At 38.0% G+C, this 27,872-nt stretch overlaps 1 protein-coding gene across 8 annotated transcripts in view; it reads right to left on the bottom strand.

Annotated features, from left to right (window-relative positions):
• The window catches only part of DYM (dymeclin), a 432,063-nt gene that overhangs the window by 331,216 nt on the left and 72,975 nt on the right, over window positions 1-27,872 (bottom strand). For all 8 annotated transcript variants that reach the window (XM_064379196.1, XM_012440797.3, XM_064379199.1 and 5 more), the window contains exons 4-6: window positions 24,428-24,521; window positions 23,068-23,201; window positions 10,283-10,355 (exon numbers count right to left, since the gene is read on the bottom strand). In XM_064379196.1, the coding sequence (XP_064235266.1) occupies window positions 10,283-10,355; window positions 23,068-23,201; window positions 24,428-24,521 (301 nt within the window). The remainder of the gene's footprint in view (window positions 1-10,282; window positions 10,356-23,067; window positions 23,202-24,427; window positions 24,522-27,872) is intronic.

Here is a 27,872-nt window from a genome sequence, read left to right as displayed (position 1 = left end):
TCCCTTCTCTTTAGCTTCCTTTTGTATACTTCCTACAAAGAATATTCTTAAGTAAACTTGTCACCCTGGGGGAAAAAAGTAGATATAAAAGTACAGATAATACAAGTAGGAAGAGAAAAGAAAGAGAACTGAATGAAGGGTGTGAGAAGCAGTATCTTTAATTTACAACGGGAGAGTCAAGTGTTACTGCCTAGAGTTGAAAAAACAGACATATACTACACAGAAAAACTAAAGATGATAATTTAAATAAAAGAATACAGCAAGGGAAAAGGTGCTAGTAGAAAGAAGGAGATAATCATTTGAGTAAACATCAATAAATAAGGAATCAAAAAAGTGGCATACATTTACATTAAGAACCAAAAAAAAATGAAACACTTGGATATAAATCTAACAAAATATATACAAAATCTTTATGAGAAAAACCACAAAACTTTGATGAAAGAAATCAAATAACTAAATAGAAAGATATTCCATGTTCATGGACAGAAAGACTCAATACTGTCAAGATTCCTCTCAATGTGACCTACAGATCCTACACAATCCAAATCAAAACACCTGCAAGTTACTTTGTAGATCTCAACAAACTGGTTCTAAAGTTTACCTGGAAGGGCAAAAGGCCTGTAAAAGTCAACACAAAATTGAAAGAGCAGAACAAACTAAAAGGACTGGCATTATCCTTTAAGACCTATTATAAAGCTATAGTAATCAAGACAGCATGACACTGGCAAAAGATTAAATAGATCAATAGAACAGATCTTAGCACTCAGAAATAGACCCAAATATAAATAACTTTTTAATTAATAAATAGACCCACATATAATTAATTGGTCTTTGACACAGGAACAAAGACAGTACAATGGAGAAAGGTAGTCTCTTCAACCAGATGCTAAAACAACTGGACATCCACATGCAAAAAAAGAGACAGATCTAAATATAAAATGCAAAGCTATAAAACTCTAAAAAGATAAAATAAGAAAAAATCCAAATGACCTTGAGTATGGTAATGACTTTTTGGACACAACACCAAAGGTACAATCCATGAAAGAAATTACTGATAGTAAGATTAAAATTTTTAAATTTAAAGTTTCCTACTCTGTGAAAGACATGAGCCATGAAAAAAATAACTGATAGCAAGGGCCTCATTAAAATTAAAAATTTCTATTCTGCCAAAGACACTGTAAAGAGAACGAGAAGAAATGCCACAGGCTGGGAGAAAACATTTGCAGAAGACATATCTGATAATAGATTGTCATCTAAAATATACAAAGAACTCTTAAAATTCAACAAGAACACAAACAACCCAATTAAAAAGTGGACCAAAGACTTTAACAGATACATCATCAAAAAAGATACACAGATGGCAAATAAGCCTATGAAGAGATGCTCAACATTGTATGTCATTAGGGAACTGCAAATTAAAACACATATGCACCTATTCAAACGTCAAAACTTAAAACACTAACACCACCAAATGCTGACAAGGATATGGAACAACAGGAACTCTCATTCATTACTGGTGGGAATGACAAAACTGGTATAGGCATTTTGGAAGACAGCTAAGCATTACTTACTATTCTTATTATTTAGAAACAGAAAAGGTTAAATGAAGTTAAAAGTTTATATAAACCACCAGAACAGCTGAGAATTTAAAATGGTTGTCTCTCAGGAGGAAATATTTTAAAAGGGATGGGACAAAGAACATTTGTTCTCATTATAAGCCCTCTGCGCAAGGTGATTTTGTCCCCAAACCATGTGCATACATATATGACCACTTAAAATTCAGCACCAATAACTACCAGAAAATATTCAAATGTAATATAATCTAAATTATGTCTCTAAAGAAATTACTCTGTAAAGAAATAAGTTATGTAAGTGTCAGAAAAAAATTAAAAAGAAAAACTCAATTGTTTGTTGGGAGAATTAAAATTTGCAGTTACTAATGTCAAATCACTTTATTCATATCTTACTATACATGTATTAATAACAGCAAACAAAATTAACAGCAGCATTCAGTAACAATCTTGGTTTTTTACCAATAAAAATTCTCTGAAGGCAGAGATGTGAAGATTTCTCTTAAGGGCTGAGCTACCTAATAATCCTACAAACCAAACTTAGAAAAGTCACTTCCTTAATCTCTACCTCAGTGGCATCACATATAAAAAGGTTAGATATATAAATATAATTCCAGTTCTAAAATCCAATGACTATACAACTCTTTTTTTTTTCTTTTGAGACTGAGTCTGGCTCTGTCACCCAGGCTGGAGTGCAGTGGCACAATCTCAGCTCACTGCAACCTCCAACTCCTGGGTTCAAGTGATTCTCCTGCCTCAGCCTCCTGAGTAGCTGGGACCACAGATGTGCACCACCACGCCTGGCTAATTTTGTTTTTTTTAGTAGAGACAGGGGTGTTTCACCATGTTGGCCTGGCTGGTCTTGAACTCCTGACCTCAAGTGATCCACCCACCTCAGCCCATATGACTGGGATTATAGGCATGAGCTACCGCGCCCAGCCTATACTCTTAAATAGCAGAGAGCATGTAAGGAAATTTCCATACCCAGGCAAAATGTCAGACAGAATTCAAGACTCTGCTTTTGTTGCTGTGAATCTTTCACATCTAATGTTAGACTAGAAACAGCCAGAGACACAACAGCAGCTGGACACAACAGAAGCTTGCTTCAGTTCCCACACAAATTACTTAACCTTGTTCTTTTAAATCTCAGATATCCTGCATCTTGTGACCATTGTACTTGTTAATGACCAAGTGCTACTACTTGCTATTATTTATTCACTTTAAAGTATGAAAATAAATTCAGAAGCAAATAAATTCCATGATTTTCTTGAGTACATAGTATGTGTAAGACAAAACATCTCATAGTTACATAGCATTTTAAATTTTAAAAAGCAGGCTGGGTGTTGTGGCTCATGCCTGTAATCCCAGCACTTTGGGAGGCTGCGGGGCAGATCACCTGAGGTCAGGAGTTTGAGACCAGCCTGACCAACATAGTGAAACCCTATCTCTACTAAAAATACAAAAGTTAGTCGGACAAGGTGAGACGGGTCTGTAATCCCAGCTATTTGGGAGGCTGAGGCAGAAGGATTGCTTGAACCCAGGAGGTGGAGGTTGCAGTGAGCCAAGATGATACCACTGCACTTCAGCCTAAATGACACAGTGAGACCCTCATCTCAAAAAAATGAATAAATAATATTTAGAAAGCATTTTCAAGTGCATTACTGTGATCCTCAACACAATGCTGAGCCATAGAACAGGTCACGAGAGCATCACATAGATCTCAACCCAGATGAAATGCTCTCTCTCAGCACCCGCCCCTCTACTTCAATGAAGAACAGAATGGAAATTAAACTACCAACTTGCCTCACTGTTCCTTCAACAGCTAAGTGAGACTCCTCAATGGCTACAAAATTCAATTTCCGTATCTAAAATATTTTGAAAACTGAACTACAGGTCTTCAAATGTCTTTTCCAAGTGGCAATCTCTGATCTATAAACCACAATTTTAAAATGAGAAAACCCAGGCCTGGAGTGAAGCTGCTGGTTAGTGGTAGGCAGAGCTAGGATTCAAACCATATCTTCTCAATCCAGGATTGGTGATTTTTTTCTGCTACATAATATATTCTATACTACTTGACGATAATCAATTATGCATTTGTGAGCAATCTAAGCACATATCTTGTAAAAACAACATTATTCGTGCTACTGAATATATTCTGGTCAATTTCTTTCATAAACCAGGTAATAGATTCCATATTTTAAAAAATTTTAGATGGGATTTTTCCCCCTCAATGTACCAGACATCACTTTTCAAACTAAAAAGCTATTGTGAACTTAATACATAATACTGTCCTGGTATCTGAAAATAGTACAATATTTGATTCAATGATTCAATTAATGCCTTAAATGCCTAATTTGTTCAGAAAGCTATACTAGATATTTATCTTGCAGCACCTAAAACTTAAAATGCTGACTTGCTTTAGTCACCCTCCAACCCCACCCTCACTCCTCTACCCACCTTACCCACTTGAGGCTAGATTTGGAGAAGCATTTTAGCACCAACATGCAGGGCTGTAGAAAGGCATTTTCCCAACAGTTAGGCCCTTCATTGCCAGCCATGATCTCTCCTGTACCTTCACTTTCTTCCAACAACTTGGAAACTCCGTAAAGAAACCATTTATGACTCTTTAGGTTCTTGAACCACCTACTCACTGTGACCACCAACTGTTTTCAATACTGAAATTTCCACAGTACAACATATAAGCCAGTACTATTAGTCTATAGGTCTAATACACGTGCATTTTATATAATGTTATTACATTTTAGAAATGCTATCAACTGAATTTTGTAAGATTATCAGTTTCACTCTCAAATACTTCCAAAACTGATTTTAGAGAAATATTTCAAATAATTATATTCTTTTATATCTCAATAAACAGAGGACTCTAAAAATTGAATCTTTAGTCCTCTAACATTTGAGTCTTTGCTACAGCAATGTAGCTTCTTTATCCCTAATGTTCCACAAACCCTCTGCTCAACCTAATGCACTCGTGATTCTCCAAATACATTATTCATACCTAAGAGGTCCCTATCCAGTTCTTTTCTGCCTCTGTAATCATTTAGCCAGTGCTAATCAGTTAAACTCCAAATGACTGTGACATTTATCAAATGTTCCTGTCATCAGGGTATCTTTCTATCTACCTCTAAACTCTTCAAGAGTTGCACCTTTCTATATATACACATAGTATATTCCCAATATGTCGTTGAGAATGCACTGAATTCAAAAGAAATTATTATACTAGGAAGGAATCATCTAGGGACTGCTGAGATATAAAGCCCATTGTCACAAGCTAAATGACCCCAGAATACTAAGCATTTATAACTAATTAATCCAGTAGTTCCTTAAACATTCTCAGGTGTTATTTCTCAGTGTTTCAGCTTCCAGGAGCCCCTTTCTACTACAAATGTCAGTAAGACACCCAGTTGTTACAATGTGCCAACTACAAATGAGCCATCACACCTGTGTTGGAAAATGCCTTAGCACAATACTGTTTCCATATAGACTAGATGCAGAGAAACAAACAAACGAAATGCTTTAAGCACACTGAACAGGTTAGACCCTTACTAATTTACTCAGTAAAGAAATATCTGAGTCTACTATGTGCCAGACTCAAATTTCAGACACAGGAGCAGTGAACAAACCAAATGCTGTCACAAGAGCCCTTGTTTTCATGGAGCTTTCCTTCTAGTTTTATTGGGAATATATGAGCAAGAGAGGGAACAGATAAAACGAAGAGTAGTGAAAAGTATTAAGACAAAAAAATAGGTTGGGCATGGTGGCTCTTGCCTGTAATCCTAGCACTCTGGGAGGCCCAGGCAGAAGGGTTGCTTGAACACAGAAGTTCAGACCAGACTGGGCAACAGAGCAAGATCTCATCTCTACGAATAATTTTAAAAATTAGCCAAGCATGGTGGCACACACCTGTGGCCCCAGATACTCAGGAGGCTGAGGTGGGAGAATTACTTGAGCCCAGACAGTTGAGGCTATAGTGAGCCTTCATCATGCTACTGCACTCCAGGCTGGGTGACAGAGTGGGATCCCATCTCAAATAAATAAATAAAACATAAAAAAAGGACAGAGAATGAGAGGGGAGCTATTTTCAGATGGTCAGAGGTGCTCTACAGGGTAGTCAAGGCAGCATTTCTAAAGAAACAACATTTGCAGCAGATGAAAGCTTGAAGGAGGTCAGAATGTGAGCACCATGCAAATATCTAAAGGAAGACAGACTGCAGAAGCAAAGAAGGCAAAGGCCCCAGACACAGCATGAACTGGCATGCTCCACATTAGCAAGACTACCAGTGAGGGTTGGCAGATGACATCAGATATCCCCTGTACTTGACAGGCCACACTACACAAATAGATATACACTCCCTGAAAAAGGCAGTGAAAACAATTAATTATGAGAATCTCATCTTTATCAATCTATACATAAAAACTTAGAAAACATTTTCTTAAATTATAATTGACAAATCTGCAAATCAGGGCCAGGCTAAAAATTAAACAGTTCTCAATGAGTTCACAGGTTCATAAGAAAGACAACCACAGAAATGGATCCCAGAGAAAGAGGCTGTATTTTGGACCTGAGGCCAATAGAAAGAGGCCTACTCTGAGCAGGCCTGCCCAGAGTGGTGGCACTAGCGAGAAGGGGTGGGGCCTGTGCTTGACACTGACATCATCATGCACAGCTAACAGTCACAGCTCTGCTGAAAAATGATAGCAACAAAAACAGACAAAAAGACAAGGGAAAAAAATCTAATTTGAGTCCTCAAAATAACTCCTATTTCTTAACAAAACAGCATCACAAGTAGTCTCCAAAATGTAAGAATGGGTCTATAAAACATCACTGCTTCTGCGCTATGGCCCCATCTGACTCTACCATTTGGCTGGTTCCCACAGGTCTCATTTAGCCCTTATAGTAACAACACAAGAACCCAGACAGTGTCACAAATTCCAAGCGCTGGGCTTTTACCTCTGGCTTACCTACCTACGTTCTTTCTGTTACACTCCATATTAGTGTCTTGAGGAAAATACCTTTATTACTTTCCTGTTTACTTCGCTGAGACATAGAGAAGGTATAAAAAGCAAAGGCAAGGTTTTGCTTGTAGCAGATTTATTTAAATTCTAGTGAGATCGATCCAATATACACTGAAAAATGTCAAGCCCATGCATGACTTAACTTTTATCTTAAATATATAAATGCTGAGAGGTATGGAGTTAAGGAAGGATTCCTGAAAGATGAACAATTTTAATGAAGATTAGTACCTGAGTACTAATGAGTGAGTGAATATTTTACCAAGAAATCCAAAGTGTTTAAGAAACAGTAGCCAATAACTACATAAAAGTCAATCTTCATTACAAATGAACTCCTACAAAGTTCACTGTAATGAACTTCTGGGAGCTTATTTCAACACTGTCATTGATCCTATTCTCTTTATAACAAGGTATCATTTACATTTTAGTTTACAGATGTCTAAATAAATACATAGTATACACATACATATGTATGTATGTATACGTGTTCGTGGTAACCCCTTTGGCTCTCAATATTAATAGAATGATTTTAAAAGTCTCATAAGAAACATTTAAACTAGTTTTGAATTTCCCTCAGTGGCCATTAAAATTAGTTTCATCTTGTTATTCACCTGCTAATGCAGCACAGAATGAATTAATAATGTGAAATGTGAAACCTTTATAGCACTACTGATGATGTTCAGGTGTGACAGCATTCCTCGTTTGCATATATTCCTATTTCCTCTTAAATTATACACTGATCCATAATACTGCACTACAGTTAGAAGAGACGAAACATTTAAAGAGTAGTTTGGTTTCACATGGAAACCGTTACCAAGACAAACCTTCTTGCAAGATGAAGTTCCAAGAACATTAAATCATCAGAAATTGTTTCAGCAGCTGGTTAAAGCTGAGGGTACATAATACAAGACAACTGGCTAGCTGTGCATTTTCAGTTAATTTAAAAGGTATAAACACATTAAAATACTGAAATGTTTGATATACTACAACACAATCAGCTTGCTCCTCAAGAATGTTTAAATGGCTGCTCTATTCATTATTCAGAGTCGATTTACTATCTAAAGGCATTTACTGTTTCCATCCCCCCAAACATTTTATCAACAAAGGGGAAAATATATATATACTCATTTAGGATATATACTACATTGCTGGTCTTGTGTTATAAAAAAAAAAATATTTAGGACAAGGTGAGGTGGCTCACGCCTATAAGCCCAGCACTTTGGGAGGCCAAGGTAGAAGGATCACATGAGTCAGGAGTTTGAGACCAGCCTGGCCAACATGGTGAAACCCCATCAATACTAAATATACAAAAATTAGCTGGATGTGGTGGCACTTGTCTGTAATCCCAGCTACTCAGGAGACTGAGGCAGGAGAATCTCTTGAACCTAGGAGGTGGAGGTTGCAGTAAGCTGAGATCACGCCACTGCACTCTAGCCTGGGCAACAGAACAAGACTTCGTCTCAAAAATAAAAATAAAATAAAAAATTAGAGGTGGTGCTACTTTTAAAATTACATCCGGAACACATGAAGCACTCCACATACCATGACAAAGAAACAGTACACAGTATATGTGTTTACCTTCCCTGATCAGACCATATGCAAAAGAAACCTAACCATAGTGGCCTAAGCAAGATAGGTGTCTATTTTTCTCATGAAGGAGAAACCCAAAGATATGGGATCCAGGGCCAATGTAATAGTTTCATAATGTCACCAATATCCCATGCTCCCAGGACACTATTCTTTGCATGCAATGCTCATTAACATAGTTTCAGGACAGCCCAAGCATTGCCTCCACATTCCAAGAAGGAAGGGAGGGCAATGAGCAAAAGGCTGGAGTGGATATGCTCTGTAAGTTCATGATTTCTGCTCACATATACTTGACCCAAACTATGTCACATGGTCACATGGAGCCGCCAAAGTGTCTGAAAAACTAATCTGGGCACACAACGCTAACACCACTCTAAACAATATTGGAGTTCTGTTATAACGAAAGGGGAGAAAGTATGGCATGCATGTGTGTGCTGCAGGAGCTCCAGTTAAATGGGAAATTGTCCCATTTCCTTCCCTAGGAGATGACTGTTCAGTTGTCTCAGCCCTACCTTCTTGGTTGCATACCACCAGAAGCAAATCATGACAGGGGTTGGTGGTTCTCCCCTCTAAATCTATATTAAAATTCTAGATGCTGCATTCATGTACAACAGCAGCTTGGAGCCCATTTTCTCACAAATACCTGTCTTTCCTTTTGGGGACATAGACAAATAGCACATTTCCAATTATATCCCCATGTAGACTGAGATTCTGTGATGAGTAACATTAAAATATACTTCTTTATTTCAAAAATAATTCCTAGTATATATGCATTTTCAACAAGAGATGTAAACTGGTTCTACAGAGGTAAGTAGAAATCTTCCTATATACAATAATAATGGTTTGTGGTCCTCCAAAGGGCTGCAGGACATAAGCAGATAGTATGTCTGGGGATTCAAATTTCATCAAGGTGGAGAGGCAATTATGAAAGAAATGTCAAACAAGGGTTCTCAGGAAGACAATACTTTTTTTTTTTTTAAAGTAGAGACAGAGTCTCACTACATTGCCCAGGCTGGTCTCCAATTCCTGTATCCAAGATATACACCTGCCTTAGGCTCCCAAAGTGCTGAGATTACAGGCATGAGACACTGCACCTGGCCAATAATTTTTTTTAAAGGTTGAGAATCACTGCTTTAAAATAACAAATGAGGCCAGGCACAGTGGCTCACACCTATAATCCCAGCACTTTTGGAAGCTGAGGTGGGATGATCTCTTGAGGCTGAAAGTTTGAGACCAACCTGGCTTACACAGCAACACCCTGTCTCTACTTTAAATTTTAAAAAGTAACAAATGAGATGAACATTTCAAATCATATAGGAATTGCATTGAGCTACAGTGACGGAAGCCCAGTTACAGCAGTGTAAACAAATAAGGGTCTATTTCTGTCACATGAGAAGTCCAGGGTGAAAAACGGAATACTGGTAGTTGCTGACTTTGGTTCAGCAGCTCAGTGACATCAAAGCAGAATTTTCTGTGAATCTCTTGGTTCACGGTGCCAAGAAAGCTATGCAACTCAAAAGACTGTCCACATTCCAGACAGCAGGAAAAAGGGCTGTCAAGATCAAAAAGATATGCCTCCTAGCTGACTGAGTCAGTTCCTTTTAGAGAGCTTTACCCAGAGGTCTCATTAAAGGACCTTCCTCTACATTTCACTGACTATGCCTTGCTTCAAAGAAGGCTGGAAATTAAAAATCTGGTCTCACCAAAAGAGGCTGGAAATACAATCAAGAAGTCAGGAAGATAAGGAGACCTCAACTCACTGTGTCTACCACAGTAGGAAGTAGATTCAAATTGCTTCTCTCTTAAACTCTTGTTTCCAAAGATCTATAAGATCTCTTATTACAGAGACCAATTCTGTGCCTACCATATTCTTAATATAGTTTCACTGTTTTCTCCTTAACAACATATTTTGTTTTGACAATGAATAGTCTGTCTAAATATTAGGCAGAGAGAAAAGAACTCCGTGGATATAGAATCCTTAAAAGGCACACATATAAGTACTGCACCAGGACCCACAAACTCCTCAACATGACCAATGCTTATCTGCCACATACAAAGAAGATAAAACAACTCCTGGCCTAGCCAGAACTTACAAGAGTGGAATATCAGTAATTAGCTGCATCAAACAGCACAGCAATTCTTCCAAAAGATCTTCTGAGTCAGAACCTGGTAAGACACATAAAAAGTTGTTTTTTTTTTTTAACAAAATACACAGTACAATACAGTTGTTTAGAAGTTACATTTTCATTCCTAATAAGAGCAGTTACCATTAATATAAACTTAGAAATTAATGTTGACCTCTGAATAAAATCCAAATTATGAACAAGTTAGCATCTATCATGATATTCATCTAGTATAGGACCTTTCAACACCAGCTATTAATAATATAGCTCTTAAAGCTTGAAAGTACTTAAGGCTCCTATAGGCCAGTAGTTGTCAAATTTCTTATACTGCACTATGTTTCTTTCAATGAAATCTTACATTAAAGTCAAATATACAAAACAGATAAAAATCCAGCTGCTCTCACTGCTTTGTTTGAAGCAGGGGTAGAAGACTTGTATCCCTAACTTTCCAACAAATATCTGGCCTTATCCTTGATTTCTTGATGGGCCTCAAGATACCTTTTATGAACCCCTGGAGCTCCAAAGATAATAGACCAAACCCCATTAAAGAGGCCAACCTCCTCTTTACAGACAATGAGTCAAAGGTAAAAGGGTTTTCCTAAGTCACAGAATAAATTAGTGGCAAAGGCAGGATGCAAATTATCATTCCAATGGAAATGTTCCTCTATCCCAAACTGCTACAGCTAAGTGACCTCCAAATTCCCAAAGCCAGTCAGTATCTTATGTGACTTCTGGTCTTGGACATTACTGATACCTACTGCTTCACGAAATTCTTTATTTCCTCTGTTTCTATAACACCTTATTTTTAACCAACTTCTTTTTCTATTTTTCCCAGTGTCTGCTTCCTCAAAATACCTTTCAATTGACGTGTTCCCCATAGTTCCACCACTGTCATGCTTTTTCATTCATTAGCTCATCACCACAGTTCGGCTAAACAAGTTTACTAAATTAAAACTCATTCCTGGGCTGGGCGTGGTGGCTCACACCTGTAATTCCAGCAGTTTGGGAGGTCAAGGCAGGCAGATCACCTGAGGTCAGGAGTTCAAGACCAGCCTGGTCAACATGGTGAAACCCCCATCTCTACTAAAAATACAAAAATTAGTCCAGCATGGTGGCACATGCCTATGGTCCCAGCTACTAAGAAGGCTAAGGCAGGAGAATTGCTTGAACCGGGAGGAAGAGGTTGCAGTGAGCTGAGGTTGCACCATGGCACTCCAGCCCAGGTAACAAAGTGAGACTGTTTTTGTTTTTTTGTTTTTTTAAAAAAAAAAAAAAAAAAAAAACTGACTCCTGGACTCCTTTAAACCTTCCTAACTAGTTAGTACTTGTACTTCCAATTTTATTCCTCTGCAATCCAAACTCCAGATTGCAATCAGAGAGCGCTAAACTCCATCCTTTCACTCTCCTGGCTTAGATCCTTTCAATTACTTTAAGCTGATTAATATATACCAGAAAAATTCCATGCTCCAAAGTACAGCATGCCAGACTCCTGGAGATACAGGTCCTGCATCCCTTTCTACCCTTATCTCCCTGCAGTACTACAGTGCGTATTCCAGCAACGCTAAACTATCCACTACATGCCATTTCACACCTCTGTAACATTCCCTCTTGCTAGAATATCCTCCAACAATAAAAACTTAATTTCTAAAAAGCCCATCTGTGTCCATCTGAAGCATCCTCAATTTAATCTCCTCCATGAAACCCACTCCCTTGCCTCACCCAGAATAAGTATTCTTATACTTATTATACTATGTATTCTTATACATAGATACTATAAAGTATCTATGCCTTGTGCATGCCTCTTGCATTGCATGTGTTGGTTACATTATGCCATGATTTTTTGTCTCCAGCAGGCAAGCCCCTACTGGACTCTATACTTCTTGAGGATGATGATTGACAAAGAGCTTGCACATAATATGTACTCAATACAATTTGCTGAACTGAGCCCAAGTTTCTCAGCAGTTAACCCAGCAGTTAACTGCAAAGCATGAAAATATTTGGAGTCTCAAAAAAAAGAGTTTAGCAATTTCTTTTCTAGGTCACAATATCACCAAACATTCAGAAACTATAAAGAAATTTCATCCTGCTTTGCCACAAAAGAACTGGCACAGTAACCCCGTGAGAGGTTAAGTACAAATTTTGAAAAGAATATTAAATCACAATGAACACACCAATCATTGCTAAAAAGGATGCACAGAAAGACTCAACTTCAACAACCACATTATATCTGACACCAGAAAGCACCAGGCTTGGCTCTATTAGTGAAGAAAATAAGAGAGTAAGTCACACTTGTCTCTCAGACTGCATGATTAGTTAGCAGATCTAACTAAAGTCCCTCTCATTGCCAAGGCTGTCCAACATAACTCAAGTTAACAACCTACTCCTACAAGTTGATTTGTTGGTATATAATATATACTCAATACACATTTGCTAAACGGTCACTCCTTAACTCATTCTACAGGATGCAGTGTTGCAGGCCCAAGTAAGAACACTTAAAATCACTCAGTGATTCCCTAAGGAACATTTCAGGCCAAATGCCAGTTTAATAACTCCTGTTCAGCCGAGCAGCCAGCATAGTTTTTTAAGTATGAAAGGTAAGAGACCAAGCACTCAGGAACCACATATGGTACCTGATTTGATTTTTTAACTTTCAGAGGTATAAAAACATCTAATTTTTATTATTTTAAAATGATGACAAGGATTTTCTATTCAATTCTATGGGCCACTCAAATCATGACCTCAGCCAAATTTACAGTTGGTCAATTAAGGAGTATATGCACAGCTTTGTTATCAATCTACTCAAATAATGATGATGATAAATACATTTCATACAAGTAAAATGTAATATTTCAAGGCCAAAGCTCTAACAAAAGACAATAAGCAATTTCCAGATGAAATCTCTTAAGACTTCCATTTACAAAAAAAAATTCCTCAGAATTCTATATTCCTGTTTCTCAGCTAATCTAGAAGTAAATAACTGTATTTTAAGTGAAGAGTGACAAGATTTGACTGCTTACCAGGCTTGACATCAAGCAAGGCATTCATACTGCATTATTTTCCAACTAGCACTCATATCACCTTAGCTTTCTTAGCCAAATATCTTCCTTAGTTCGAAAAAATAAATATAAACTCACCTACAAAACGTATAGTAACACATTCAAGCATTTCATACAGTAAAGAGAATTTTTAAAGTCCTTGAAATTTGCAGGTCAATAACAAAGTAAACTGAGGTTCTTTGAGTAAAGGTCTGTGCAAAAATTCAATGTGTTTATTGTATTGTGAAGTTTTATAACTTAGAGTTCTCTAAGAAAGAACATTTCTCTCCTAAGAGTTTTCCCTCAATGCTGGGAGCACAGGCTATAGTCCCAGTTACTCAAGAGGCTAAGGCAGGAGGATCTCTTGAGCCCAGGAGTTGGAGGCCAGCTTGGGCAACATAGCAAGATACTGCCTCTTCAAACAGACAAACAAGAGTTCTCCCTTAAAGAGTTTTAAATTACCACAATAGCTCCATCTTAGTTTCTGTGAGATCATATTAACAGCAAACATTTACCAAGTACTCTATCCCCTTTGACAGGCATTGTGATGAGCACTTTATACTCAATGTCACGATAATGTTAATCCTGATAATAACTCTTGAGGAACAGTTAAATGATTATGATAATCATTTTACAGATGAAGAAATCAAGGCTCAGAGAGGTTAGTTTAATTAGAGTAAGGGGCAGAACCCAGATTTGAACTCAAATCTATACTCTCAAGGGAAAAAATTAAAAGGAAAATATCCTTTAAATTATTTTTAAAGACATGTTTCTTTACAAAGTTGGAGGAAAATATTCAACCAATTCATGTTTTACTGAACACTGTAAACACAAAACCCAAAGTACTATGGGTCCGGTTAGGAGGGAGACATCTGAAGTACTACATATTAGTTTATACATCAAGATGACACACTATTCATCAACACACATGAGAAGTTCTTGACTCCTTCAATATCCAATGGACAAATAATCTAAAACAATGAATAAATATAAGCTATTATCATCCACATTGTGCAGAACAAGATCACTGAAATCCCAGCCCTATCCCTGGAGCTCTCTCATTCTAAAGCCACCCTGCTCTAGTCCCTGTGAAATTCATCAGGGGAAGGAGTAGACAAGTGAGATGGTATCTAGGGTCCCTTAAGGCTCTAATCATCTATACCCCAAAATTAAGCTGCAGTCCCTCTTAGTTTATTCTATTCAGCATCCATTCAGTTTCATGTGCTGACATAGCACTCTTGTTTTGTCCTTAGGGAGAGAAGCAGAGAACAGTACAATACTGTCCTAATCAAATGCCTTCCATCACAGTAGGAGGGGAAGGGAAGAGAGGGAAAAAATTATTTTTAAAGAGCACTCACTGATCGTTAGAAAACAAAGCAACCAGAAAAATAACACATATGGATTTAAATCAGAATACAGTCATCAAAAGAAATGTTAAAAGACAGAGCTAATTGTTGCTCTTTGTTTTCTTTGCATTCAGAAAGTTGAACTTAAAGTTTCTTAATGCTGCCCAAAATTACACTGTGCCAAATACAAGCACTAAAAATTTAATCAAGCAGGGCTGTACTCCAAAAACAGGTTAACAGAGCACCTTAGAAGTTCAGAATAAGGCTCTCTTAAAATGGAAGACATGTAATTAGATTATATTTATTAAGACTTATATTCAGAAAATAAAAGACTCAAGGTTGGGTCTATGTTATTGCCACTTTAATAGTGAAACTAATATTCAAGTTATTCTAAAATATTAGATTTGAACCTCTACTTAGCAAAAACAAAAATGTTTCTTGTAGGTTAATTACAAGGAGGAAAGGCAAAAGGACTCTTCTAAAAAGAAAACTGATCTGCATTTCAGTGCACTACAATATTTATAAGCTTGTGTCCTATGCCATTCCAATCACATCAGTAATAATTCTGGTTGACCGCTATTATTTTGGTCAAACAGAAATGTTTCTAATTACCCTAAAAGATAGTATACTCTAGCAGGTTTGGTTGTAAAATGTGCCTATTAGAAAAGTTAAATTGATTTTGTTCCACTGATAATGTTAAGGGAAAGAAAGGGAGATAAGAGACAGAAATATTACAAAACAATTACACCTATTATATGACCAAATAATAGATTCGGAATTCCTAGAGGCACTTTTGTTTTTCTGCAGAGACAGATTACAAGTCTTATATATTAAAAGTCAATATTTAAAAGGAATAAATCCATGCTTTCTTTTTTCTCTGAGCCACATTTTCCCATGAGTTTGTTTTTTGTGATGCTTACCTATAACTAATGAGGTTAAATTATTAAATTGGTATTTAAATAAAGCAAAAACCACCCAACCTCACTATACAATTTCGGGTTTACCTCCTAAGCTACCGCCTGCCCCAGTCTCTAGGGCCCAGTTCCAGCAGAGAAAGGAGAGCAAGGGAACCTGCTGCCTGGCAGCCAAAGCACCTGAGCCATCTGGAAAAACAAAGCTAGCTTCACAGGACTCACTGCCACCAAGTTTAGCAAAACAAATATACAGAGTTACAAAATAAGAGTTTCAAAAACGTTTTAAGCCTGGGAGAATGACAAGGAAATTGGTTGTGTTAGAGAGGCATAATTAACAAATTTTAAATATGCTTCGACAGATTTCCTATCTTGTGTCATTTTTTTGTTGTTTTGATCTCTCACAAGTCAGACGCTGCCTTCACTGTTTGGAATCCTTGGCTCTCCACTGACATGCCAGCATGAGGCCAGTGCTGACTGGAAGAGTGAGTGGTATGCACAGGCGGAGCCTGCCAACGGTGGTTCCTGCTGGAGGGTTTCGGGCTGCTTCATTGGGGGACACTGAAATGTAAGTCTTTTCCCCATTTTGGTTCATTTTCTCTACAAGAATATCCACTAATCTGGCAGAAATGGGAATAGGGTGGGTAAAATCCTGGTGCCAGCATTCTAGCAGCCAAGTCAAGACACCCTTCCATCCGTGGCCTTTCCACTAAGCCCTGGCCTCAGCAGCCTACCCCCGCACCCCTCCCCACTGCCTGAGAGTTCACTCAGGAGGCCTTCTGGTTCAGCCTCTAAGGATAACAGATCTCTAGTATTAAACTGGGAAGGCGGTGGCCTCCTGACTTCGTGGCAAGGGACCAAACCTTGGACAGAACTGCTTCTTCCAACCAAGCCTGAATGCCTTCAGAGACACCTGGTACTTCCGATCCCTAAGCCTTTCCAGGGTTCTGGAGCAAGAACTGGCTTTTTTTTTGGAGTTCTCCAACCCTGAAGCCATTTAGCTTTCAGCTTTCACAGATCAGTGAAGTTCATCATTACTTCATTTTCCAACTTTCAAAATGTTATTAACATTGTGTTCCCTTCTCTTCTTCAATCTAATAAATTCATGACTTTTTAAAAGTCCCTTTGCTGACATTTTATTGGAGTTCCAGGAGAAAGTAAAGATAAACATGCATGTTTAATCCACTATGTTTAAGAGCAAGTCCCATAAAATGACTTTTAAAAATAAATTTATATTGAAGTGCTTGATGCCATGGAAGCACCATTAAGCCAGGCTTTTGCTTGGCCTTCTCTAGTCCCTGTCTCTCTCCCACTCTCCACAATGCTGTACTCCCAGGTTATACAGTGTCTTGGGCCCACACACCTTGCTCGCCCCAGGTCTGGGCAGCTCATTGCTGCCTCCCTCCCCTCAGTGCTCACACAGCTGTCCACTGGGCCACAGGGGGTAATCTCTTTCAAAACAAGACTAACTCCCTCTCCAGGCTCTTCATCCTAGCACCTCCTACTTCCCTGGACCTTCCTTTCAGCTTTATTTCACCCTAACTTTGTTGCTTTTATCTTTAGTCTCTCAATCTCCAAAGGCTTCTTCCCTCATTTACAAAATGAACAAAAAATATTTGTAAAGAAACTTTCACTGGGTGCAGTGCCTCATGCCTGTAATCCCAACACTGGGAGGCCAAGGCAGGTGGATCACTTGAGGTCAGGTTCAAGAACAGCCTGGCCAACATGGTGAAACCCCGTCTCTACTAAAAATATAAAAATCAGCTGGACGTGGTGATGTGCACCTGTGATCCCAGCTACCTAGGAGGCTAAGGCAGAAGAATCACCTGAACCCAGGAAATGGAGGTTGCAGTAAGCCAAGATTGTGCCACTGCACTCCAGCCTGGGCAACAGAGCAAGACTCCATCTCAAAAAAAGAAGAAACTATCATTGCAGCATGGAGGAGTAGTTACTCCAATGAGCCTTCCTGTACAAAACATCTAGTTCTTGGCTAAAACAACACTTTTTAGTGCATTGATGGGCTTCCAGAATGTAAAGCAAACTTCCAAGGTCTCCAACCCCATAACCAAAAAGAACAACCCACAAACAAATAAATGGACTTGAATTCAGAGTAAAACACTGAGCAGCAAGTAAACTCTAAGACAGGTAACCCTGAGACGAATGCCAGTTAGAACGAAGCCCACTAGGAGATGAAGACTTCAGTCAGTGGCAAGGAATGGGACCTGGACCTGAACCTGAGACTCCACATTAAGATCTGCTGAAGGAGGCTAACATGGCATCAGTTGTTACAGCCCCTGAATCCCTTTGGAGGCAAATGCAAGTCTCTCCCTTATTTGGAGCCTCAAATAAGATCAAACAAGTTTAGGTATGGTGGCTCACACCTATAATCCCAGTGCTTTCAGAGGCCAAGGCAGGAGGATTGCTTGAGGCCAAGAATTCGAGACCAGCCTGGGCAACATAGTGAGACCCCATCTCTACCAAAAATAATCTTAAAATTAGCCAGGCTTGGTGGCATGTGCCTGTAGCCCTAGCTATTCAGGAGGCTGAGGCTTCAGTGAGCTGTGACTGTGCCACTGCACTCCAGCCTGAATGACAGAGACTCTGTCTCCAAAAAAAAAAACCCACAATCAATGTCATCAAATACATAAGGAAACAAGCCATGAGAAGTGTTTGCAAAAACAAACAACAGATTTAGATCCCTAAGAACTTAAAATATTGGATTTATGAGACACAAAATGTAAAATAAATATCAGTATTACCTTGGCAAGAATGGGGTATAACACCAAGCCAGAGGAAAGAAAAACTCACATTGAAGGCAAAAGGAAAATGGAAAACAATTTTGTATTACTTCATAGTTTCGCCTAGGGCTGGCTTTGTCCCCTTTGACTAATTCTCAAAGGCATGGACTAATGGAAAGAGCTATCCTCATATAATAATACAAATTCTCTCTAACAATCTGCTACCACATCATACATAGCCTATGGGAAAATGTTCAAATACAAAATCCTCACAAATTTAGATTACAAACTAAGAGCTTACTGACAGTCACATTACTCTCATAAAGACTGCTTCACTGAAAATACCAGCAATATCCATGTGATCACAGCAGTATTACAATGGATTGGAATAAAGAAAAAAATGCTGTATGCGGAATAAGCCAACATACCTAAGATGCCTCAGTTGGCTTCACTCAATTGTTTGCAGATGGCCCTCTACTTTTGTAAATTTGACCTTCAAACAGCCTGTACCACTGTATATTATCGACCCTGGTTTTTCATATACCTAAATCAGATCTCATATATCAGCTGATAAATGGATGTCTTCAGCTACTGTATGGTGATGCTCTATTTTCCCCCTTTCAGCAGTATCTGTGTAATCATTTAATTTATTGCTATTTTATCAACTGTAAAAAGAAATTGGTAGAAAATACAAAAACGGGGAAAGCAGAAATCTCAAACTAACAACATGGAAGACTAAGGTAAAAATAATTACATGTGCCAAAAACAGAAAGTCTTTAGTCTTAAAAGATATTCACTGGACTTAAGCTGGTGGATCAAGAGTAGGCTCAATTATAAACACAAAGAACAACACTAAACAGCACGTATAGGGCCGGGCGTGGTGGCTCATGACTGAATGCCTGTAATCCCAGGGAGGCTGAGGCAGGCAGATCACCTGAGGTCAGGAGTTTGTGACCAGCCTAGCCAACATGGTGAAACCCCATCTCTACTAAAAAAAAAAAATACAAAAATTAGTCGAGCGTGGTGGCGGGCACCTGGAATCCCAGCTACTCAGGAGACTGAGACAGAAGAATCACTTGAACCCAGGAGGTGGAGGTTGCAGTGAGCCAAGATCATGCGAATGAACTCCAGCCTGGGTGACAGAGCAAGAATCTGTCTCAAAAAAAAAAAAAAATGCTGTATAAAATCCTGAACTGTCAACTCTGTATAAAGGAAGTATAGGTTTTAGCTTCATTTTACCCACCTCCTATTCAAGATGGTGTTATTCTGCTTCATGTGCCTCTGACAATATCATGTAAAATAAAGTATAAAATATGCATATTTTATAAGACATAACACAAAACAAAGTGCTGGGTTTGCAAGTATTGAGTGAGCTATACTCCTGGGCCCTGTGAGGATAAACATTCACACCATTTTTGCTGCTAGCACTTTGTGGGAAGGTTTGTGACTTATCAAGCAGAACTGTTTTTGGTAGTGCTGGCATCAAAAACATGAAGGCCAGCATTAACAAAACTAACACACTCAAGGCACAATTCTAATTAAAAGCTCTAACTTTAGATCAGTATATATTTAACAAATAAAGAAGGCTAATCCTCAAAATAGTAAATTAAACATATTCATCTCTTGAATCTCAAAACCAATGTATAAAGCACAAGCTCTGAAAATCAATGCTGAATGATCAACAATAACTGTGAAAGATGATGGTGTGGTTTGGGGTTAGTTACATTCAATTTAGATTCTACATAATTCTCACCAACATTCCATCCTAGAAAAAAGACAAAGTATATAACATTCAAAATACCAAAATTCTGCAGAATTTCTCACACACCAACTTAGTTAACTTTCTCAAAATCCTTAATTAAGTCTATACTATAACATACAGTCATATGGTAGTCAGAGAACATAATAGTCAATCCCGAAATAAGACCAAGACCAGCAAAAAATCTAGCTATATTCAGAAACAACTTAGAAGGTGTTGACTTCACTATATTCTTTTCCTTCCCAGTGATTGAGGAAGAGATAGAAAATGTATTTTGCCTGTGAAAGTTTAGGGGCAGAAAGAAGAAATACCTGTTTTTCCAGTACCACTAATCAAATGTGAAGTCAAAGGGGCTTTTATTAATGAAATGTTTTCGCGAAATGACAAATGCTCAGTCTCTAAAAATATTAGGATGGTTCAGTTTGCTTCCTATGCCTCAGCTCCCTTTTCCAAGGTAGCTTAATGAAAGGTAGCTTCAATAAAATTTGGCTGCCCAGGCTGGGCACAGTGGCTCACACCTGTAATCCCAGTACCCTGGGAGGCTCAGTCGGGCAGATCATGTGAGGTCAGGAGTTGTTCAAGACCAGCCTGGCCAACATGGTGAAACCCCATCTCTACTGAAAATACAAAATTAGCCAGGTGTGGTGGCACATACCTCTAATCCCAGCTACTTGGGAGGCTGAGGTAGGAGAATCACTTGAATCCGGGAGGGGGAGGCTGCAGTGAGCTGAGATCATGCCATTGCACTCCAGCCTGGGCAACAAGAGCAAAACTCTATCTCAAAAGAAAAAAAAAAAAAAAAAAAAGGCTGCCTATCTTTTTTAGAGTAGAATCTCAAAAGTTCAGCAGGAATTATTCCAGAGTAAAAAGCACAGAATCTAAGGAATGTCTGATCAACAATGAAAGTGGAGAGTTGTTTCCTCTGAGAAGACATGGTAAAAATTTTCATCCAAGGGAAATACTCATGGAGCAGCCCCTAAACACCTGGGGCTTTCACAGTTACAAAATGGGAAAGGGAAAAGACAGACAGACAGACAGACGCACGCGCACACTCACACACCCACACCCACACACACAAACCTATACCTGCCTTGGGCTTTAAAAGAAAAAAAAAAGAAAAACATATATATACACGTTGATTGTCATTTTATTCACCCTTTATAAGAACTTATTCTTTACTTACTAAATTATAACATGGTACAGTATCTGAAATTTAACATTTTTTTAATAGCATCAAAGAGAATTTTAGTACTGATCCCCTTCCCCCCATCCCCCAAAGTTAATGAGGTAGTAATTCATACTAACTCAAAACTGGACAAAACAGTGAGTGATTTTTCATGAAATGGTCTTCTGGAACAGAAGGAGAAATAAAAGATGACAGCAAATAAAACTGCTAAAATTGATATGGTTGCTTATTCGAGAATATCATAAAGTTATCAACGTTTTAACTATGAAATGTAGAATAGTAACTGTGATACTGTGATGGTTAATATTGAGTGTCCATTTGATTGGACTGAAGGATATATTGTTCCTGGGTATGCCTGTGAGGGTATTGTCAAAGGAGATTAACATTTGAGTCAGTGGGCTGGGGAAGGCAGACCCACCCTCAATCTGGGTGAGCACCATCTCATCAGCTGCCAGCGTAACTAGAATAAAGCAGGCAGAAGAAGGTGGAAGGAGCAGATTTGCTGAGTCTCCCAGCCTTCATCTTTCATCTTCCATGGTGGATGCTTCTTGCCCTCAAACATTGGATTCCAAGTTCTTCAGTTTTTGGACTCTTGGACTACACCAGTGGTTTGCCAGCCACAGACTGAAGGGTGCACTGTCAGCCCTACTTTTGAGGTTTTGGAATTTGGACTAGCTTCCTTGCTCCTCAGCTTGCATACAGCCTATTGTGGGACTTCACCTTGTGACCGTGTGAGCCAATACTCCTTAATAAACTCCCCTTCATAGATACATCTATCCTATTAGTTCTGTCCCTCTAGAGAACCCTAACTAATAAAATAACCTTCAAAAAAAGTAGAACATATGATTTTGCTCCCCTGCAACCAGCCAACTACGTCACCTGCTGGAAACTTTAGAACACTTATAAAACAAACTTTGTGATATTTTTAATTCAGCACACTCTCAAGGATGAAACTTGAATTTAAATACACTCAACCTGTATTTGTCCAGTCTCAGTAGAGGGGAAAAAACATTTCCACATAAAAAGAAAACATAAAACAAAACATTGTTGATATTTTGCTCAAGCACAAACTAGAGTTTGCTCATCTATCTGCATATTTGGGGACAGGACACATGTAAACTGCAGCAAATTTCATTCAGTCTACAAACTTCTGACCAAAGAAAATGAAGAGCTCTTGCCTGCTAAATTTTCTGCATGCCTTGTACACAGCATTGCCATGAGGCAGTGGTTTCCTGCCCTGTGATATTTGCCACCTTTCAGTTTCCTCAAAACCTGCAGAACTTAGTGAGATTTAGACCTTAAAGAAATGAAAGATGATAGCCTCCTTGGACATGAACCTGCGAAATGGCTATCAAGGTGGCCAGCCACAGAAAAGATGTTAAAATGTTAGAAGATGGTAAAATCGTATTTTGAAAGTGTGAGTCAAGAAGAATGTCCTTCTCTAATTTGGAAATACACTGAGAATAAGAATGAAGAAAAAGATTGCAGTAAAACAAAGATTGATATTCTATTTCTCCAAAACTGTTTCTTGATCTTGAAAGAGGCCATAAGGAGCCTAAAAAAGGATGAAATGACTGTCCTAATTTGCTCAATGGTATGTGTGGAAAATTCTTCTACCATCAGGTAGAAAAGGTCTCAGAGGGAGTAGAGATAAGTATACATGGTCTCTCTGCTACTTGAGTTGAAAGTATTGTAAACTATTGTTTTGTTGCACCATGTCTTTTTATTCACTCAAAATGTAACATAATCCCTTAATATATTTAAATGACACAATACTTACTGTAATTGCCAGGAGATTTTTCTTCATAAGTAAAATGAAGCTGTAATTCCTCCTCTGACATCTCACAGATGAACACTTTCAGCAAACAGCAAATAATAAACAAAGCATTGTGTGTCTGCCAAATGAAGATATGGCTAGAAAGGAAAGACCAAAATCACACAAGAATCAATATTTAACTGTAAGCATCACTGGTTTATTTCTAGTTCATGATTTCTTCCTGATTTGTCAACCATTTTGTCCATCCTATTGGTAATATTAGGACGGTGTCCATATCTTTTAATGGCTCATGATTTATTACACCGTACCAGTGATATCTATTATATTTTACTTCAAAGTTCATTCCATGTATTTTACATAATGAATCTAATTAATAAAAATCTTTACTGATGACCATGGGAATGACTGTTGTTTGTTCTTAGTAGGTATACCACATACAGGCAATTCAAAGAGAAGAAAGCCACAAAAAAAATTTTTTTAATTGTGGTAGCATAAAAAGAATATATGCAAACATGTAACCAAAATGTTCAATGGGGCATTGCCAGTAGCACAGAAAAATACTTTTTATTTATATCTGTGGCCATGAGCTCCTAAGGAAAACTATATTGGATTCGACGTAATTTGTTTAGAAGCAAGACAACACAAAATCTTTTAATCTTTTCAGAGACACATCCAAACACGGTTTTGAAAAATGCTTGAGCATATAAAAAGTTAACCTTCCACTGATAGAAAGAATATGAAGGAAATAAAGGCAACAGATGTAGAGAGAAATAAAACTCACCAAGTCATCATTCAAACTAGATAGCATTTAAACTAGATAGCAGCACCAGTGATAATGGGGAGGAAATTACTTTTTTTTTTTTTGAGGCAGAGTTTCACTCTTGTTGCCTGGGCTGAAGTGCAATGGCGCCATCTCGGCTCACTGCAACCTCCACCTCCCAGGTTCAAGCGATTCTCCTGCCTCAGCCTCCCAAGTAGCTGGGATTACAGGGATGTGCCACCACGCTCGGCTAATTCTGTATTTTTAGTAGAGACGGGGTTTCTCCATGTTGGTCAGGCTGGTCTTGAACTCCCGACCTCAGGTGATCCATCTGCCTCAGCCTCCCAAAGTGCTGGGATTACAGACATGAGCCTCAGTGCCCCACCTGGAAATTACCTTCTTAATTATAATTACATCATTATTCATCTTCTTAAAGAATGTATTTCTAAAGATTGTCTAAAAAGCTGAAATCAGATTCCAGAATCTATAATCTCACCCCAATGACTTAGGCACTAAACTAAAACCTCCATTTTCACCAATAAATGAAAACTAAAATTCACATTGTTAAATACAAAGCAAATATGGTTTAATCAGCCAGCTTACTTCTGACATTCTGCTGAAAGTTTTAGTTCTTTGGTTCTAGAAAGGAAGACCTTAATTAGTGCACCAAGATTTCCTGTTCGAGGATTGTTTTCAACTGCAAGAGAAGAAAAGGTTTTATAAAGTTATATTTAAGAACTAAAATCAAAGTGAGCTTATCATAACATTTATAAATCCAAATGTCATATTGAAATCGCTCAGTGACCAACCTTACTGCTAATTTCACATCTAATTAGAGAAATAACCAATGAGAGAAACTGCTCCTTTTAATCTTAATTCTGAACATCAAAACTGATCTGCAAAATGAAAATGATAGAAACAGTACAAGTAGCCATCTTATCTTAGAATCCAAAATCATAAAGGAAAAAATAATAGTTAATTGACATAATCAACTTACACACATAAATCTTTCTCTAAAAAAGATTTTTAAAAACTCAAAAATTGATCATCTATGTCCCCAGTATATAGAATATAATAAACTATAAAAGTTTATTAAATCTAAAACACTGTTCAGATCACAAATCATTTGAATGAAAAATTAAGAAAACTTATTAAGGCCGGGCGCGGTGGCTCAAGCCTGTAATCCCAGCACTTTGGGAGGCCGAGGCGCGTGGATCACGAGGTCGAGAGATCGAGACCATCCTGGTCAACATTGTGAAACCCCGTCTCTATTAATACAAAAAAATTAGCTGGGCACGGTGGCGCGTGCCTGTAATCCCAGCTACTCAGGAGGCTGAGGCAGGAGAATTGCCTGAACCCAGGAGGCGGAGGTTGCGGTGAGCCGAGATCGCGCCATTGCACTCCAGCCTGGGTAACAAGAGCGAGACTCCGTCTCAAAAAAAAAAAAAAAAAAGAAAACTTATTAACAAAGCAGTGTGTCTAGAGGGGGAGCTATCTAACCAGAAAAAACTTTAAATAATTTATTTTTAAGTTTAAACGATGAGCATTTCAGCATGGCAGCCTAAATAAAGAAAATACTGTATCAGAAATCAGAAGATGTCGTTTCTAGATCCAGGTCTATAATTAACTAAATATTAAACCTCAGACAAATCACTTTACTTCTCCAACCTCAGTTTTCTCATCTGTAAAAGAAACAACAGCTAACATATACTGAACAATAAAGAGTAGGTGCTTTACATGCATTAACTCATTTAATCCTCACACCAACCCTCCAGGAAAAGCACTAGTATCACTTCCATTTCACAGATCCTCACCTGTAGGTTGTTACTTGCGCAAGGATACATCCTTATCAACTAGCTCAAATCTTTGACTCTAAACTGCTAAGTTGAAGCAACCTCTATAATCAAGAAATTGGACTTAATGAAACTATAAAGTTCTATTGGGCTGCACAGCAAGTCACAGAAACACAAAAGTTAGGAATTCATCAGAAGGGAGAAACTATTTTGTAGAACCTTTCATTTGACTGATGAAGAAAAAACAGGCTCAGAAAGGCTAAGCCCTGGGCTTAACGTCAACAGTATGTTAGTAGCAAATGCAGTCTTTTTCCTGGACCAATGGTTTTCAAAATGTTGAGATTCCAGAGTCCCGGATAATTGTTTCTCTTCTGAAGTATATTTTTAACTAGTTTGAAAATTGAAAATGCAAACACTCAAACACACTGGCTAGTGCTGCCAGGAGAGTTCATTTTTATGCAGATCTGGGAATTTTGCATATATTTGAACTTCTTTTTTTTTTTAAATGTAGAAACAGGGTCTTGCTCTGCCACCCAGGCTGGACAGCACTGGAACAATCATAGCTTCTGCAGCCTTGAACTCCTGGGTTCAAGTGATCCTTCTGCCTCAGCCTCCTAAGTAGTTAGTGCTACAGGCATGTACCATCAGGCCCAGTTAATTTTATTTTCTTGTAGAGATGGGATTGCCCTATGTTGTCCAGACTGGTATATTTGAACTTCCTGAAATGCGTCAAGATTTGAAAAAATGTGGTTTTCCAGAATATGTTTTTAAAATTCAGACCCATACATATTTTAAAATATTATACATGGGAATAAGTACAGCATTACAGCATACCTGCATTGTGTTTAATAACTGCCAAGCTCACTACCTGCTGGATATGTATTCTTGTCACGACTTGAAAGTCAATCCAAGTAACTACCTAACTTTCTTAACTGTGATAAAATGTCAAGCACTTTGCTATTCCAAGTTTGGCTCGTTGACTAGCCACAACGGCATTATCTGGGAGCCTGGTGGAAGTTCAGAATCCCAGGTCCACCATATTCCAAACTAAAGTTGACAGTACTTCTCAAAGTCTAATGTACATTTAAGTCACAAAGCATTCTTATTAAAATGCAAATTGATTCTACATGTGTGAGATGTGCACCAAGATTCAGCATCTCTATCGCTCCTAGGTGATTTCCACTGCTGCTGCTCCTGCTGCTGGAGAATCCCACTGTGAGTAGCAGGGTGCATTTGTTGTCAGTCAGCAGGGTTTTCTCCGGCCTTCATAATCAACAATAGATATGTGATTAGATAGTAGATAACGTTGTTTCCCTTTGAAACAAAAATGTCCTATTCCTCTTTCAAGCTTTAGGGTTTAATGAAAGAATACCCAAAGACCTCAGAATAAACTGTTTAAGGAAAAAAAAAACAGTTAATGTTTGCAAGTGAATCTCTGTGGGACTTAATACTATCTAGTTATTGTAAATCAAAACAAAATGCTCAAACAAACTAAGCAGAGGGTGACGTGACTACGATCACTCAGAATCCCAACTTTTAAATATTTGTTCACTCAATAGCCCCCTTTTTTACTGAACAGGCTTTTAATTGTTTAAATGTATTAGCTATTTAAATGATTAGCTATTTAAAAAACAAAACAAAACATCTTGTTTTTTTGGAAAGGGTAACCAGACTACTTGATTGATGTAATTAAAGTGCTGTGTACCTTTTTCATTCATTCATTCAATCAGCATATACTTACTGAGCTACTCATAGGTGCTCACACTGTCTCAGATACTATGGAGATATCTGTAAAGAGAACTCCCTGTCTTCATGGAGCTTACCTACCAAGACAGTTAAAAAGTTTCCATGATACTCTTTTGGATAAGATGAAGACTAGGGAAATAAGTTAATAAAATTAAATATACTCAATGATTTTAAACAATACTCCACAGTAGAGTCAAGATTCCAAAATATCTCAATGGTAGAAGAAAAGAAATTTTACATGATCACAGTTAATTGGTTCAAATAAAATGTCATGTTGAGCTGAAGAAGCTTTGGAAGCCAGAGTAACAACACAGGAGGGAAAGCAGAAAAGTGTAATGAGACTAGAATACAGAATCTAACAAGGTTCAAACCTCAGTTCCACCACTGACCGACTGCAGAACACTTGGCAACTTACCTAACTGCCCCCTGCCTCAGTTTTCTCATCTGTAAAATTAAGATAACAATATTGCTTAAGTAATAAAAAGCTAACTTACCTGATTCTAGAGCTT

The sequence above is a fragment of the Aotus nancymaae genome, unplaced genomic scaffold, assembly GCF_030222135.1.
Source record: "Aotus nancymaae isolate 86718 unplaced genomic scaffold, 86718_ANA_hifiasm-v0.15.2.pri h1tg000020l, whole genome shotgun sequence".
Classification (NCBI taxonomy): domain Eukaryota; kingdom Metazoa; phylum Chordata; class Mammalia; order Primates; family Aotidae; genus Aotus; species Aotus nancymaae.
Note: the sequence above shows the minus strand (reverse complement) of the source record. Positions and strands in the feature narration are given on the sequence as shown.